The sequence below is a fragment of the Anoplophora glabripennis genome, unplaced genomic scaffold, assembly GCF_000390285.2.
Source record: "Anoplophora glabripennis isolate ALB-LARVAE unplaced genomic scaffold, Agla_2.0 scaffold5, whole genome shotgun sequence".
Taxonomy (NCBI): Eukaryota; Metazoa; Arthropoda; class Insecta; order Coleoptera; family Cerambycidae; genus Anoplophora; species Anoplophora glabripennis.
In genome coordinates this window covers 504,395-521,773 of record NW_019416525.1, presented here as the reverse complement: position 1 = coordinate 521,773, position 17,379 = coordinate 504,395, and the positions used below count along the sequence as shown (strand labels likewise).

At 36.5% G+C, this 17,379-nt stretch overlaps 1 protein-coding gene across 1 annotated transcript; it reads right to left on the bottom strand.

Annotated features, from left to right (window-relative positions):
* Window positions 1–1,529: 1,529 nt before the first annotated feature.
* On the bottom strand, window positions 1,530–4,325 carry LOC108907393 (MAGE-like protein 2). The gene is made up of 2 exons (XM_018711056.1): window positions 4,274–4,325; window positions 1,530–2,100 (listed from the first exon to the last, which is right to left on the bottom strand). The coding sequence occupies exons 1-2, from the start codon at window positions 4,283–4,285 to the stop codon at window positions 1,660–1,662; spliced, it is 453 nt and encodes a 150-aa protein (XP_018566572.1). The 5' UTR covers window positions 4,286–4,325; the 3' UTR covers window positions 1,530–1,659.
* Window positions 4,326–17,379: the final 13,054 nt, after the last annotated feature.

The window sequence follows — 17,379 nt, the reverse complement described above, 5'->3', positions numbered from 1 at the left end:
CAATATTTAGCATCTATAGTGATAAATTCAGCTTGCCGAAACAAAATGTCGCGAAATAGCCATTTCCCAGCTTATTTTCCTGGCCTATTTAACTAAAATGAATATCATCTACTCGAATCTTCCAACCAAAACCCCAAGACAGGAATCGCGTAGCCCCGGCTTTCTCGTCATCCTCGGTCGACGCTCGTACTCAGTGCCTACACACGTCGTCTCATTCATCGGCTTCCGTGGAAGCCCCTCAACCAGCCCATCTAGCCGTCTCATCTGAAATACGATTCCGCAGACACGGAGATGTGTTCGCGCTCGGGATATTAATTTCAACTGTGCGACGTCTAGTTGGGTTTCGCGCCTCAGTACTCCGTCGCGCCGCAGAAGACGTACAAAACGGCGCTACGCCATAACTCAGGCCAGAAATGATGAAAATTCCGCTGAATTATACTGTATCGCCGGAATTGTGCAGCGACGACACGTCCCCTGAAATACGGATGCGGCGTCTGGTGAAAGATGTACGCGAGGATGCCGTCGCCGCAGTCCGAACGTTGCTGCAGTTAATTGAAATGTAGCTCGGCAATTAGGTGCAGCTTGTAGTGGTGTCTCTGGGCGTTGCCCCCGTGCTCCGGGAAAAGCCTGTCAAAGTTAAATTTACGCGTACGGTATATATCCTATCCTTGACACATTTTGAAAACGCCTACAAGTAAATGTTTTTACCTTAATTTATCGCATAAATAATAAGTCTCTTAAAGAAAGAAAATCGAGCTTGGAAAGTTTGCAAAATGTCAAAGCAGTGAAAGTCACACATTTACTCAGCTAAGTGATCTGTTTAAAAAAAGGCAACAGCACCAGAAAAAGCCTGTACTCCGTTTCATAAAAATCCTCGCTTTAGAAGTCCTTTTGTCCCGATTCGGTTAAGTTTTCTACGCCACCGGCTCCAAAGGAACAAAGTTTAGAGATAATTATGTCTTTGTCCTGGAGTGTCACTAGACACGAATGCGGTCCTCTCTGCTGCATCGAATGACGTTTTAATTACTGCCGAGAGTGGGTTTGTCTACTTTTATATCAAAGTAATCATTATTCTTTGGATGACAGAGATAAATTTTCCGTGAAACGGTGATTCAAGAGATGTACCAGAGATTTCTTTCAAATGCTGGCGTTCTAGATGAGATACGAGGAAACATCTACATATTTTAATGCAAATGATTTGTATGCAGTATTTACCAAGTCAAGTCAAGTTTGATAGTACTTTTCGTAAGTGTAATACTAAACAGTTCACTGAGGTTTAGGGATTTTTATTTGATAGAACCAGACACACTATGTTGGTTGCCTATGCTCTGTGGTCACAAGTCTTGTATTCATCCTTCCAATTCAAAATCTAGGAAGCAAGAAAATTGTTCTAGTTGGAAATAAGGAAAGTTATCTCACTTTATTTTGAACACTGTTTTTCTTTGTTTGGATCTAGTTCAGATCAAGAGGTGTAACTAAGACAAACACACACACATGTCTGGTATTTTAGAGAGAAAAAACAACCAAGCCGCTTTTATATCAAAGGACATTTATTACAAAGTAGGTAACAAAAAATCAACAAAACAACAATAGTACTAGAAAAGATGACTGCGATGAAAGGTGATGAAAATGAGGATGCATCAGTCTTGGGGCTTCAACTCAGTGTTTGCTATGATGGTACACAACTTTGTACACTGGCACCTTGACAGGCACTGGCTTGGGGATCCTGATGGGCACATGCTTCTCCACTGGTACTGGCACTGGTTTCTCGATGTGGTAGGGGATCTCCTTCTCAACCTTGTAAGGTACTGGCTTCTCCACGGGGATGGTGATGGTCTTGATGACGGGGACGGCGATTGGGTGTGGCACCTTAATGTGGACGGGATAGGGTTGTGGAACCGGTACCGCTACTGGTTTGGGTACGGGGACGGGGACGGTGTGGGGAATCGGGACAGCCTCGTGCTTGTACACGGGGATAGGTACGTGCTTGGTGATCTCCACGGTGTGGGAGATGTCGTGACCTCCTCCATCGTGGCCTCCGTAACTGCCTGAGAAGCCGGCATTTACGGTCGCGACAGCGCACAAGAGGGACACATACACCTGGAAATGGTAACAAGAGTGCTTAGAGACAAAAACTACGACATAAACTTTGAGATAAATAATAATTGGTTTTCCTTGCGTTTAAATCAAATAATTGTAACCAATGTCATAATTGGGTTCCCCAAAGATCAATTCTGGAGCCACTGTTTTTATTTTTAGACGCAGATTTCGAGAAATATATTGAAGCTCAAAACAATTTTATTTCTAAGTTGGAGAGCAATACCTAAAAGCAATGTTTTTTTCAAAAAAAATTGCGCTTAAATTAAGTTGACTAAGGTATTTGGTTCAAAATTTGAAGTGTGTCCTAGTTTCTATAAATTTTGCATGAAAAGAAAAATGTGCAAATGTTCCTAACAGAACTCTGTTACATTTAATTGACATTGGACATTCTATTAGCCGGATCTAATGTCATCTGTGACTGCCGGTCAATTTACGGCTTACAGATAATTGCTCTTCTTTCTAATTCCGTTTCTTATTGCACCCATTCATCTTGCCAATAAAAAGAGCGCAATCTTGTTATTAAAACGCTATTAAGTATAGAAAGTAGTCCCGGTGAAAGTATATCTTACGCGTTTTTTTTTCAATATAACATAATAAGTGTGCTACGTATGAGGCTAGAAAATGAAAGCCGAATCAATCCAAAGATGACTAACTGGTGTTACCGTTACCGACTGAGAATCATCGACCGTGGCAGTGGCATTTTTGTATAGAAAACTGGTTCGAATCGGTAGATTTTTCACAAAAGTACACTTGACTCTGATATTCTAATATTAACGAATCGATAGCAAATAATCAAAGAATATATAGAAATGGTTAAAAGCACTTGTCGAATTACATTACTAACAGGTAGAATATAAGAAGTGAAATACTAATTTTGTCCTCAAATAAAAATTCTGTCAACCTTTTTCCTTTGTCAAAATAAATACAATGTAAAACTTTGAGCTTTAACTGAAAATTACTTTATTTTATATTAACTTTTTAGCCAGTAAATAATGTGAAAAAATTAAATAAATTATTTATTCAGCTATTTTGCCTCACAGAAGACTTTATTGAGAGCATCTTCAAGTGCCGTAGATTGTACAATGGAGTTATATATTTATTATTAAATAATTTGCAATGTAATTATTGTTGGTTCAAGCTTTTCACGTTTTGTATATCTGGTATATCTAGCTCTTTGTTGTTGTAGTTGTTAATACAAGGTGTCTTATTCAGAGACGCCAAGTTATTAAAGTAGTAATTGAAAAACAAATGAAAGTCGAATATTTTTCGCTAAATTTTCTCTATGAATTTAAGCCCCATCTATTTGAAAATTAAAGTTTCGACGTTTTTGTCTGAAAATAACATTATTCTACATGTCTTGGCTTGACGATCTGGTATCTTTTTTAGTTATTGTTTTTGCAAAATTGTCTTTTCTTCCGCCACTAATTCAGACAAAAATAAATTAAATAATGAAATAATGTAAATCAAATTTAAAAAGTAATAGATATTTACAGAAATATGAATAATTTTGAAAAATTAGCGTCTAGAAAAATCTTAAAAAACATATTTTTTTAAGTATTGCGTACAAATAAATCGACACATATTGTATGTTTAAAAAATGTTCTTAAAAAAAATACGTTTCGTATGAAAATATTGATAAAAATATTGCATATAGTTAATGTCAATGTTATTTTCTTAACTTATAATTTTTTATTAAATTTATACTATAAATAAATATATATGTAGTGCAAATAATATTTTCGTTTTTTTTTCAATCAACTCTCTTTTTAGAAAAGCTTCGGCATTATAAAAAATTCCTTATGTTAAAAATTACTTTTTTGCTTATAAATTATATCAATTAAAAAAATAATTGATCTAATATTAATAAATAATGCACTATAATTAAATTTTAAAACTTTTCAAATCAAAGTATCTAAGCTCATCTTTTAACTTTCTACATCCAAAAAATTAATATCACAGCACTTACACTCTGAGTACAATGTTTTACATTTCATAAACAAATTTTGATATAAAAAATTTTTTTATTTTAAATTATCAAATGAAAAAACTAGATCTGAAACGCTTCTAAAAACAAACGCACGTCTCTCTGGCGCTCACCACGGCACACTAGATCCGCCACAAACCCCACAAAACCGCAAATATCATAGAAATACATGAAAATTGTTCAACTTACGAAAGAATTCATAGTACACGGTGCGATGTGTACTGCAGCAGTGTAGATGAATTGACTGATGAATTATTTCGGGAAAGCTCGGTATTTATACCGCTCAGATCTTTCACTACTTTCACTGCAGCCCTAGGAGATTGTCCATCCTGAGATGTGGAGTGATATAATATTAGTCAAAAATGTATCGCCTCGTTTGAAATTAATTAGATCGCCTTTGTCTTTTACTGTCTAGATCGCACCCAGGTGATTTTTGTTTGTTTTTCGCGATTTCGGAGATAAGATATATGCGAACTGGTTTGGGCAGAAAATTTGACCGAGATTAATTATTTCGTATGTTTAATTTATGCAGATTTCTAATAAATTAAACTCAATAAATGTCCAGATGCACCAACAGATTAATATTAATATGGATTAATTAACATGTTTTCTATATAGCAAGTTTTCTATTTTTGAAATTGAAATTAATATAATATTACTTTGAACAAAATCAGTACCCAAGTACCACGATTAATTGGCTATTTGGCTAACTATTTTGGCATTTGAGGAATTATTGCAATTTCAAGTGGTCTACTTTTATTAAAAGGGGAAGTATGATAAAATTGAATGTTAAAACAGATTGTCAATACTTTTAGCAATATCTCGTAAAAATGTCATATTCTCTAGAATCTCTAGATGTTTAGTACTCTACATACAGAGGAGACAGGCATTTTTTCTTAATGGATGTTAGGTCAAATCGTCTTCTTTTGAGCCAAAGAATGTCGCAGTACCTTTTTGATCATGTGCTTATGGGACACCCTGTATAATTTAGTATAAAAATCAGTCCTTAAAAAACAGAAATAGTGTAGCCAACTTATCATGATTAACCGTATGCTGACTTTAATGAAAAAAACATCCATGCTCTACTCCCAAATTATTCCAAATTGAGCACTTTCCACAACAAAAATGTATATTGTAACTTTAGTTAGAAATCCTATATTGCGACAGATAATCAAATAATGATAATATACCGCCCCGTTCGTCGTACAAATTCAAATCCCTACAGTTTAATTAAAATATGATTTCCAAAGCCATTCATCTGTCTACAAATAATTAATTATAACTTATAATAATTTTACATTTATACTTTAAGGAAAAATGATGCCAATTACATTTATTAGTTACAGTTTGCTTAGTATGAAGCTCAACATCCTTGACTAACGATTTCCGTCTAGAGACAAGTAATAAATTTCATGTAAAAGTGAAGGAATTAAAGTTCAACATACTCTCATGTAATCTTTATGCGAATTTATTTCTGTTTTGAGAAAGAGCGTACCTACCTTCGTTTATCCACGCATTCTATTTACTTGAATCGTGGAAGAAAAAGGTGTAAACATGCGCGACATAGATGAATGGGTGTTTATAATACCTCCTAGATATTATAATAACTTTTAGTTAAGGTTGCGTAAAAACGTAATAACAAGAATTTAATTTGAACACTCCCTCGAGATTATAAACAAATTCTATCGAAAAGTTGAGTTGAGTTTTCGCTTTAGAACATGTTACTTTTACTTTTACGAAATGTGTTGGTAAAATGTATCTATTTTTGTGGCTCAGTCGGAAATTCAATCAAGAAATGATTAAAATTTAAATGTAGGGTACCACATAAACACGAAATGTTCTATACAGGACCGTACTGGAAAAATTTTTACTCCTTGGTGGTCCCTCCTAAATATTCACATATTCATTTTCGTATATTCACATATATTCATATTTTTTTCGATTACCTTACTGAACGCTGATTTATGAATGATTCTTTGTTAATTATTTTCGTGAAAGATGTTTTAGGAACTTGTACTTCTATTAAGATTAACTCCCCGAAATTTATTATGATTCAATTCTGGGCTGCGAGCAGACATGAGAGCGTTCATGATGACGCAGCCCGATAAAACCACCTCAACCCTCATCAGCCCAGGCTCTTGAATCCCTAATTATTATCCTCAAACAATTATAACGCCCACCCCGCTGTCAAACAGCGAGATATCTGTTCTTATTTTGGATCATTAATTTCAGGAATTTTATCAGGGCTTCGCTGAACGCCAGAGTAACGGATTTCGTGACAAGCTTTTTGTGTTTTCTCCACAAGTTTTAAATAAATTTTTAAGCTTTTATTCCTGCGAAGGCAATATTATACAGGACCGTATTTCTATTCGCGGTATTCTTCAGGAGTAAAAGTTGTCATAGTTACACTTTTCCATCGACATCATATCTAACTCGTTCACTAGCTTAATTACTAAACTGACATGGCTACAAAACATATGCTGGAATTAATATAGAAAAAATACAATTGATTAATCAAACTACCTTGAAACTTTACAAGACGCCTTTTATATTGTAACGACTTTACAATATAAAATTGCGATCAAACTTCAATAAAACCACGGGTAGCTTTTAATGACTTGTTATATCTGACATTAAAAGATCGAGCGGAGCGTAATCAGTAACGCTATTTTTATAGAACTTTATCCACTTGCCGTAAAAGCAGTTCGTGGGCTTAAAAGCTGCGAAGGCAGCTTGAAAAGCTCGACGTTTGATACTGAATAGCTATGGGTGTACTTAGTTTTTTAATTATTTTTATTTTCCAGTGAGGTTCCGCTTTGAAGTTCAGAACGCTTTGTTTTTAAAATTAAAATTTTTAATTGTAATTCAAAAATATTTTTGACACGTCCTTAATAAAATTTGTCTCTGTGTTACGTTCTATCATATAAATAGTTTTGTTTTTCTTTTTGGAATAATTTGAATTTATTAGAAATATGTTATTCCTCCCTGTTTAACAAGTGTTAAGATACAAGGGTCGACTGTCGAACGCCTCATATGATGACTCCGCAGAGGTCCTGCAGCGGTATCCGCCTCAGTTTAACATTCCCGACTTATTAAACAATGTAAGAATTCATACTTATATACACATTTTTGAAAAAGTATACAACGCAAAAAATGAGAACCTCGAAACCCCCAACAGGGACCTAGACAACTGCGCCAAGTGCACCGCGGCGTCTTCCCCCATTTTTCAGCGTTCAAGCGAATTAAGAGGGAGCCCCCGAAGTGCCGAGATGCAGTTCCAGCTTATTGGAAAAACAAAGAGCCATAAATTAGGGCCCGTGTCGATACAAGAACAAACTGCCGCCCCACCTGAAGTAATAGCCGCTCTAAGTGAAAAAAATATTCAATAGATGTCGTGTAGAGAGTAAAAGTTATGTGGCTCGCCGGGTAAGGTGGAAGGAAGGTTATTTATTTTGTCGTCGACCTCGCCCAAGTTCCACTGCCTTGAAATGGGGGGGCGGGTGAGGAGTGTAATCAGGAGAATGTACGGGGTGAATCGACCGAGGAGGGTCTTGGAATTTACGAGGATTACGAGTATATGGAGGAACGCTTAGGCCTGAGAAATATATCTTATTCTTTAATATAAAGCATTGTGGGGCTATTTGTTTTTATTTAATGCTCCAGTACGTGCTTATAAAAATTATTGGACCACTTAATGATAAAACAGCAAAGTTTTTTATAGATAATTGCTTCACCCTGTAAATCAACGCTCATAAAAAAACTGTAAGGACAACCATTGTTTGTGAATGAAACTGTCTCACCTCGTTTGGAGATTTATAAATTCACCTATTCCGTTTAAATATTCACTTGCATAGATTATTTTATTTCTATTTCTGAATTTACTTCGTTCGATCTTGTATAAATAACAGACTGTCATTACAGGGGACCTCGGAGAAACGACAGCTGTTCACCCTTGTGGATATCAATTTTCTCAAAGCCGGAGTAAATTTTTTAATGGAGCGTGTAGAGTAATTTCTGATATCCCACTGAATTATGTAAGGTTGTATGTACTATTTACGGACGGGTTTTCCTCGTTTGTTACCCTGAATCATTTAATAGGTAAGCGGTCGCTAAAATTGTTATCATTTAATTATTTTTAGAACACTAAATAAGTTAGTAGCGCTAGGCTTACTGAGGTCTAACCGGTTCCAATTAATTTAGTAATATGTAGAGGGATATGTATCAAAAAATCATTGTGTCGCTAGTGCAGCATTTATTGAGGAAATAGCGGTCATAGCTAAAATGGCGAATATAGCTACCTCAGCGAACATAGCTATTGCAGCTAGCATAGCTATCGCAGCGAACGTAGCTGTCGCAGCGAACATAGCTATCACAGTGAACATAGCTGTCGCAGCGAACATAGCTATCACAGTGAACATAGCTATCGCAGCGAACATAGTTATCGCAGCGAACATAGCTGTCGCAGTGACCATAGCTGTCGCAGCGAACATAGCTATCACAGTGAACATAGCTGTCGCAGCGAACATGACTATCTCAGCGAACATAACTGTCGCAGCGAACATAGCTAATAAACTATCCTGTGTAACCCTAGCAGAAGACGTAAACTTTTTGTACCGTTTTTAATTCAAGTTATTTGTAAACGCAACAAAGCATTTACTATTTAAAACTAGTTTCAAAAATAATATTTTTTGTAACTTCAACGCACACTTTATCGATACCTAAATAATGCGATTTTTATGAAGCGATAGAAACCAACTACAGCAAGTTTTCAGCAGCCAGGGGAAATCGACTGCTAGACTTAATTAAATTTTCGACACTAATAGACTTCTGGAGTGAAGTGAAAGTTTACTTTAGAACACACGTCGAGAACTTTTTAACTTCTGCGAACAATTCTACAGGTATCCTTCATGTTATAAAAGTGGCAGGAGTAATAGTGATTTTATAAAATTTAGATTGTATAATAAATAAAACCTAGCTTATTTTGTAGCAGTAACACATTCAAATAGAACACGAGGTGGAATATATTATGTACAGCCTTGGACAATAAATAGTTATGAATAAATAAACAGAGAAGACACTAAAATTATGTAATATGTAAATACAACGATAGTTTTGTGTTTTTGTTCATTAATATTTAAAGAAATATTTTGAATTCCAAAGAAAACATACACATACCATCAAATATTGTTACAAAAGTTGTACAAGATTCTATTTTTTTTAATATTATTCCTGTATGTTTCACTATCCCATTTTCTATTAAAATATTACATAGAATACACAATTGGTTAAACTTTCGATACTACAACAGCTTGATTAAAAGTAAGACATTGTCAATTACGTATCTATTACTTTATGCAAATGCAACAACTATTATTATAATACGTAGTTGTAAGATGTATAATTTCCTTAGTACTCAAAGGCGGGAAATCCTTAAATATTAATTTCTCATATTAATTGCATGAAATTGTGTAATCGGCATGAATCATGGTAGAATTTCCTTTCGTGCAGTTATATAAAATGGAAATAATTACTAGAATAGTATCATTACGAGAATCGAAAGGAAAATTGTTAATATTAAGCAAACGACCAGTTTTTGAGCGGATAGGACTGATCCAGCTCAAAATATAACAATTTACTTTGTCAATAAATAATTTACTACTCTAAATTTTTACAAAATAATGGTATATCACAAATAAAGTGGTACTATACAATGCAACTACATATATGGTAAAAGTTCAAATAATTAAAAAAAACTGTTTTAGTTTTTCAGATTTTTTTGTACCTGTCGTGTGTAACCTTCAGTAGTATACTCTCATCTTTATTTTTCTTTAAAGAAGCAAGAATTCGATGTACATACTGGACAGAAACTTTTGCTCTGCTTACAGAGGTGCAAAAGAACACTGCTATAGAATAGAGTCGACGTTCAATCCCGCTGCGTGATGGCTCCGCCAATTTTCGGAGACCGCTCTTCGTTAGGAGTGAAATTTTGAACGTCCAGCGAAGTGTTCACTCTGCCAACAGCATCGGGTTTCCAGATATCTTCTGTTGCGACTTGGATTCGAAATATTCCAATTCGAAGCATAGGTCCAAAAGTCATGAGTTATTCCTTTTCCGGTTCTTGTATCGTTGATTTTTAAATAAAAATATATTACCCGCTCTGTAAACGTTAAACACGAATTTCCTCATAAAATCACGGTAAATACCTCGCATAGCAACTGGTTATAAATTTAAATTTACATCGCTACGCATCGAAAACAACAAATATTTAAACAGCAAACGCTTTTAAACAAAATCCAACATCACAGGTCCCATTTCGATTACGGTGTTTGAGTATGTAGATGAGCGGTGCCAGAAATTAAAACCAAGTCAGGTGAATAATTAAAAAAATGTTCTTTGTGCAATTTATTAAACATGTACATTTGATATTATACCGACAAAGGGTTACTTGGAATGAGGGTGATTTTGGTACTTCGGCGTGAGCTACCAGGATTAATTAGAGAATAAGTGGGACAGCAAACGATACACATACAGGAAAAAATCCTCTTATTTCTCAATCTTCTGTAAATTAATAAAGCTTTAATTTTGCTCGGAACATCAAGATATTTAATTCCAGTTTGGTCAATGGTCCTGACCTAGAAATTATTTTCGGCAAAAACTATTTACGTGATTGAGGTGATATAAAAAGTGTAAAATTTACATTTCACAGCCCAATTTTTGTAACCTATAAAAATCAATTAAAAATTGATGTAGTTCATTCAGTATTAACTGCTCTACTTTTTTACCCATGTTTTGATTTGAAAATGACAATGTGACCAACAAAATAGATTTTATGAGATACGAATACAGATTGGTTTCGTGGAACTAAAAACATCTTCCTTCTGGGTTTGCAGCCACGCCCTAATAAGAATAAATGAAACAGAGCCCATCTATCTTGGCATAATTACCCACTATCCCCTTAAAACTCTTGCCAAGCGATGTCAAATGAATTACGGACCTCAGTCCCCATTTCTAAAATTTATTAGCAATAATTTCTCGATATACTCGAAGATAGATGGGGGGAAATATAAAAGTCTTAATAAGCTGTAAAATTAAGTAATGCAGAATTATGGCTGGGGTGCGGGTTTTATAAGGATGACAGAACGCGACTTGATGTATTTCCTTTTTATATTCTGTATCTCTTGACTACAAAGTGTAGAAATAAAAAACAATATAGATAGTTATTGCAGTGTGATTAATAAGGTCGTTCTCATTGTCTGTTTTTCTAAAGTTCTCGAATAATGTTAAAAAAAATAATTGAGGGAAAAGAATCGTAATAAAATAATATCAAACTGCAGCTAAACTTTTAAATCCTACCGCGCGAAGTGCCGGTTCCTGCACAAATTTCTACATTTTCGTCTCCTGAAATTTATTAGCAATAATTTCAGAACGTCCCGAGATGGATGGCGGATATATAAAAGTCTTAATAAGCTGTAAAAGTCCGGGCAGTCGGAACCATATGGCGACTCATCGTCACAGCGCGACGCCAGCGCCATCTTAAAAATACAAACGAGTCGTCGTAAAAGTGCAGCTTGTCACAGTTGTATTGCTCTATACGGTTGGCGGCCCTGCCGCGTTTAGATAACGGGCTGTAACTCGAGAAGTTTGAATTTCCTCCACAGATAGGAGACACAGACGGAAAGTTTTATGTAATCTCGGGAAAAATATCGACGCGGCAGTTCAAAGCACTTCTGTACAAAGTCTCAGGGTATAATCATTTCATACAGTTGCCCAAAACAACGAGACAACAACTTTTTGAAAATATTTTTAACGATATATGTAGTAATTGTACATTTACATTATTCCAATCTGTAGTCTCACAAAATCACCGCTAAATGTCGCTATTTGCAACTCACCGACAACAGTTTAATTAAATTATAATAACATCTAATGGAAAATACAACATGTACATGCTTCAACGCGATTTTTTAAGACCAGTCCCGAAATACCAACCCAACGAGTAGTCGTAAAAGCTCCGCTTGTCACCCTCGTATTGCTCTATACGGTTGGCAGCACTGCCGCGCTCAGATAACGGGTAATGGCCCTGCTAGGCTGCACCCCGTTCGCAGATAGTGTGCAATCGGAAACTTTTATAATCTTGGGAGAAATATCGACGTAATCGTCCAGATATAGGGATGTAAACCGTCGGGAAAGTTGAGAAGTACGCGACGGCACAGCTCGCATCTTTATAGTTGGGGCAATCGCGATATTTATTTGGAACTGCGCTCGGTTTCCTTATATTGGATTTTATGTGGGTTCCACGCGGGTGTGTTACGGGCCCTGTTTTTATGTCCGACCTTATTGGTTCCAGAAGTACGCAATTTCCTGGGGCTTCGTCCTCATCATCGTCGTTATTTCCAGCTTTAATTTATATTCTCTCCTCCAGCCTCTTATAACCTACGGGGTGGGTCGCTTTCCTAGGAAACCAAGTTCGAAGGTTAAGAAAATATGTCCAATTATTAACGATTTTTTGAAGAATTTCTACTATTCGCGAGGAGATGCATAAAATATACCTAGTTAAGATACTTCGGACACAAATTTCGACGAAATTATCGTTTCAAAATATTCAAGATAGTAAAAAAGTAATAAAAATTTTTGATTCGTTTGGCATAAACTTAAATCTAATGCTAAAGGCAAGTTCACGCCATCAAAAGATGTCGCGTAAACACGAACGACACCGCGAGGTTATTGCGGACACGCCCTAACCCGTCGCGGTTTTATGAAAAATGAGAGTGCGCTGCCTCATACCGTAAATCACCTACAAAAAATTCAATTTCCACACAAAGTGCTTACATGCGTTCAAACAAAGATACTAGAGCTCGTCTTAAGACAGCCGCTCCTGACCAAGTTTATTGGGAATCTTCCTGAGCGGAATGTCGGATTCCCCATTTTGTTGCTTGTTATTTACGATTTTCATAAAGCCACGTAGGACCTCTATGAGAATTTCATGAGGACGATAAAAGCGGTGAAGAATACACATGTGTATAGCGAGATAAAATCCATATCTGTCGAGATGCGGGTGGAGCCAGCACCGAAGCCAGAAGAGGTAGAAGTGAGGGAACTTTTTTTGATTTAGTCCAGGCGGCAGCTATTCGTATCAGGCGAACATTTGCGAAATTTGTCACTCAGAGCATTTTATTAAAAAATATGAATAAAGATGAAATAAAAGTTGAAAATTTAAATGGTAAGATCTGAAAATAAGAAATTTAAAATGACCGTAAAACTCTAAACATATTTTAATTTGGGACCATTTTCTTTTGATTTTCAGTAAATGTCGAGCTGGCGAAGTCCAATCTGGCGAAATCTACGGAGCCACCGAGCCCTGCGTTTGAACGTCTACTTTTCTCAGCTCCTTAACTGCTTGTAGTTATACACCAGAAGAAATTACTTGGGCATTTTTTCTTAACTTTTGATAAAACATTTGATTTTTGGAAATTTTTAGAGACAATGGATCCATTCCTCTGTGCACACGTGTATGACGAGCAAATGCGAATACACCCCTCGCGGCACCGAACCATCTAACAATAAATGCGATACAGGGGATGGTTGAGCGACGCGAATGCCTTTATTAAATGCCTCCTCCGAGCCGGGTGCGATCGGAGCGGGCCATGAATATTTATTTGATTGGCATCGGAGGCGGCCCAAGGAGCCGAACGCGATTTACGCCGTCCACTGGAGCATTTTATAAAAGCCATTTCGCTCGCCGTTTAAGCCCGATCCAACCGACGCGGCAACAATGTTTCACACATCGCTTACGCCGGATATATTTTCCCTATGACTACGTCTTTTCGGGGGGCGGCGTAGTGTCGTATTCGCGTGGTAGGTATACGCGTTTATGAGACACGGCCGGGTGCGTTGGGACGGAAAATCCCCGTTGCCTTGGAAAGGCGGGAATGTCCGTCCGATGAGGCGCAATTAGATGTCAGATGAACTGTTCCGCGCAATTCTTGAGAGTTTTGTAAGCTTGCAGCTCGTGAAAGGGCTTTGTTGGATCCAGGTCTATTCGCACCTTTGAGCTGTCGTGAAGTGCACATTTATTGGTACACGTTGATCCGTGATCAGAAAGCTTAGGATTTTCTCACAAAAAAACAAGTACCAGATAGATACTATAGAGAGAAATTCGTAATGCTGCCGTTATACAGACCTAACAAAGACAGAAAATCGAAAAAAAAATTGCCGTACTGTCATTTTAAATAGGCAGGTACCATCGAGGGTACCATACTACTCATTGAAAAGCAACACAAGACATACGTACTACAAACTGAATAATTAATTCAACACAATACTAAAAACTCGTATGCTACATTAATTTCATTGCAAGATAATATCATCGCCGTCATCCTTTTATTCGCTTAATATTTTAATTAACATTGATTGGCCAATCATTTTAAATGCAATCCTAATATCCACAGAAAGCAGACAAGTCCAGACTTGTCTCACACGGATGTGTTTAGTGTCTAATATTACGAAATATTTGGCATACCGTTTACAATATCATTTTCTTAATTTGTTCAAACATATTTATATGCAAGACTAATGTCCACAGAAAGCAGACAAGTCCAGACTTGTCTCACACGAATGTGTTTGTGTTTAATAGTACGAAATATTTAGCATACCGTTTACAATATCATTTTCTTAATTTGTTCAAACATATTTATATGCAAGACTAATGTCCACAGAAAGCAGACAAGTCCAGACTTGTCTCACACGAATGTGTTTGTGTTTAATAGTACGAAATATTTAGCATACCGTTTACAATATCATTTTCTTAATTTGTTCAAACTTATATTATATATATTAAACTTATTTAGTTTAGTTGATACATTACTCTATTTTGCAAATTTTAGTCTTCAGAATTATCTATACTAAATTTTCTCAGTACTGACATGGAAATCATTGAAATTCTGTTACAAATTTTACTTAAAACATATTTGTGTAGAGAAAAATTAGTTTGATTCCCAAATGAACATGTAAAGAAAATTTTCTCATACTTGCACTTAAAATTTGGCACTCTATCGATCGCACGCATGAAAAATAGTTCTAATAGTTCCAAGTTAACCTTGAAATTTAAAGTCGACATCAAATCCAAGGGCACTAGATGTTGGCTTCTTGATATCCTGAAACTTATATCTTTTATTCAATTTTTTCAGGAAGAAAATTTATTATCTTGATAGTTCCCATTACATAAGGAAAATACCCTTTATTCTCTGCTAAGATAATTTATTTGAGTACCATTACAAAACCCCAAATTCCGATTACACCCACCAGCGCTATCCCCGTCTAACACGGGCTGTCCCCCCGACAAGGACTCGGGTTTATCAAGACGCCCCCGCAGGAGCAGGACAGAGGCTTACCGATGATCTGCGTGCCTCCAGGGAGATAACCGCCCGCCAGAGTTCCAATCCACTCGGTGAGAACGGCTAAACGCCCCAGACATGTCACTTCGCAGGAATTATCTGTCCTGGTGAGCGTACACATGCACGCATCCTGCTGATATACCCAACAGGATATTTCACGGTTCGTTTGCTGCTCGATATAGTTGTCGTTCCGTAAAATTGTGTTCGGGGTTGCTTTCGAACTCGACGGTTGGGGACCCCAGACAGATCCGCGCGGGCTATTGTAGCTTTCCGAAATGCAATTTTCGCCGGGAGGAGGAAGGGAAGACCTGGGAGACGAGACGTTCGAGTGTGGTCGTTCGAAACATGCGAGAATTTTAAATTGCATCCTCGAATCTGGGTGTGTAAATGATCTATCTAACCCCAGAGACAGAGGACAAAAGCCGGAAACAAATGAACTGCTACCATAAGAGAAAATGGCGACTGCTATGATTCCTGAACTCAAAACAATTGAATCTTGATGTGAATAGTGCTAAGACAATATAAAATTAAGTACCTGAAAAGGACTTTTTGTAATAATAAGCCGCTATAAGCTTCATTGGTATCTGTAACAAAGATGTCAACATAAAAAATTCCGCGGCATCAATCATATACCTCGACTTAACAAATAGTCACTCCGAACAACCTTTTTAGGTGATATTAAGTGTTTGTCCTGGAAGTTAATATCGGAAAAATTGAATAAACAAGGTCTATGTTTGCCTTCGATATTACCTTTCCCGCATATGTGCCCTCGGTCTCGGAAAACACTAAGAATAATGAAATTTTAGGAAGGAGCGTTTAAAAATATTGGAAATCGCTTAGCAGGGCAAACATTTACTTTTGCAAGTGTGTTTTTGATTTAAGAGAGGCGTCCTCTCCTCATACGGAAACAATATTTCACGGCAAATTTGATAATGCGTTTGATTTATGTATTGTTCGCACATAAGGGAGCGGCGACTTGATAGATCAGATTAAAATTGACGAATCCCCTGAAATGACATTTACGTGCGATGGAAACAGGGGAATTCTCTATACTTACCGTGCTATAAAATCATTGCTATCAATGCAAACAAAAATATACTTTATGACTAGAATGTAAGTAGGTAGATTGAGATACTTGCTTGTAGATAGATATTGAATAAAATCGAGTTTAAAATACTTAAAATTATATATTTCCATTCCTCAATTATTATTTTTTACCAAATATGCATAAATAAATGCCAAAAGTTGCAGCAACAACTTGGCAATAGCGCACAATTACATAAGACAGAAAATAGCAAAAGCAAGAAAAAAGCTGTTTAAGAGAAGATTGTGGAGCCAGAACCTCAGCACACCGTTCAAGGGCATCAAATAATGGCACAAACATGCACTACTCTTTTTGTCAAGAACTTTTGCGTATTTTAGATTATCTATAAACTGAGTTTTATTTAGTAAATAAGTAGAAAGGCTGCGGTTTATACTTATAATCATATTTTCTAAAATACGAAACGGCGACAAAGGCCGTTTCTCTAAAATATTTCACACACTGGACGTTCAATTTCAAGACGGACTGCAATATAACGAGATCCGGAGTCGCATCAACCCGGATTCCAAACATAAATTGTCAAACAAACCCGCAATTCCAAAGCAAATACGTTTTCGATACGAAAAGAACACACTGGTGACTTTTGGAAAAGTACAAGCACATTTTTCACGGCCCGTTCTGATAGCGCTTCCTGTCGATGCCGCATGACACTGAGAGATGGCAAAGTGTGTTGCAATTTGTCAACATTACGCGGCGCCCACGTAGGCAGCGGCGGGTCCAGAAAAATTATCAAGGGGCATGATATAATTTATTTTTTAGAAGTTTTTGCTTAGAAGACTTCTAAGCTGTACACTATATAA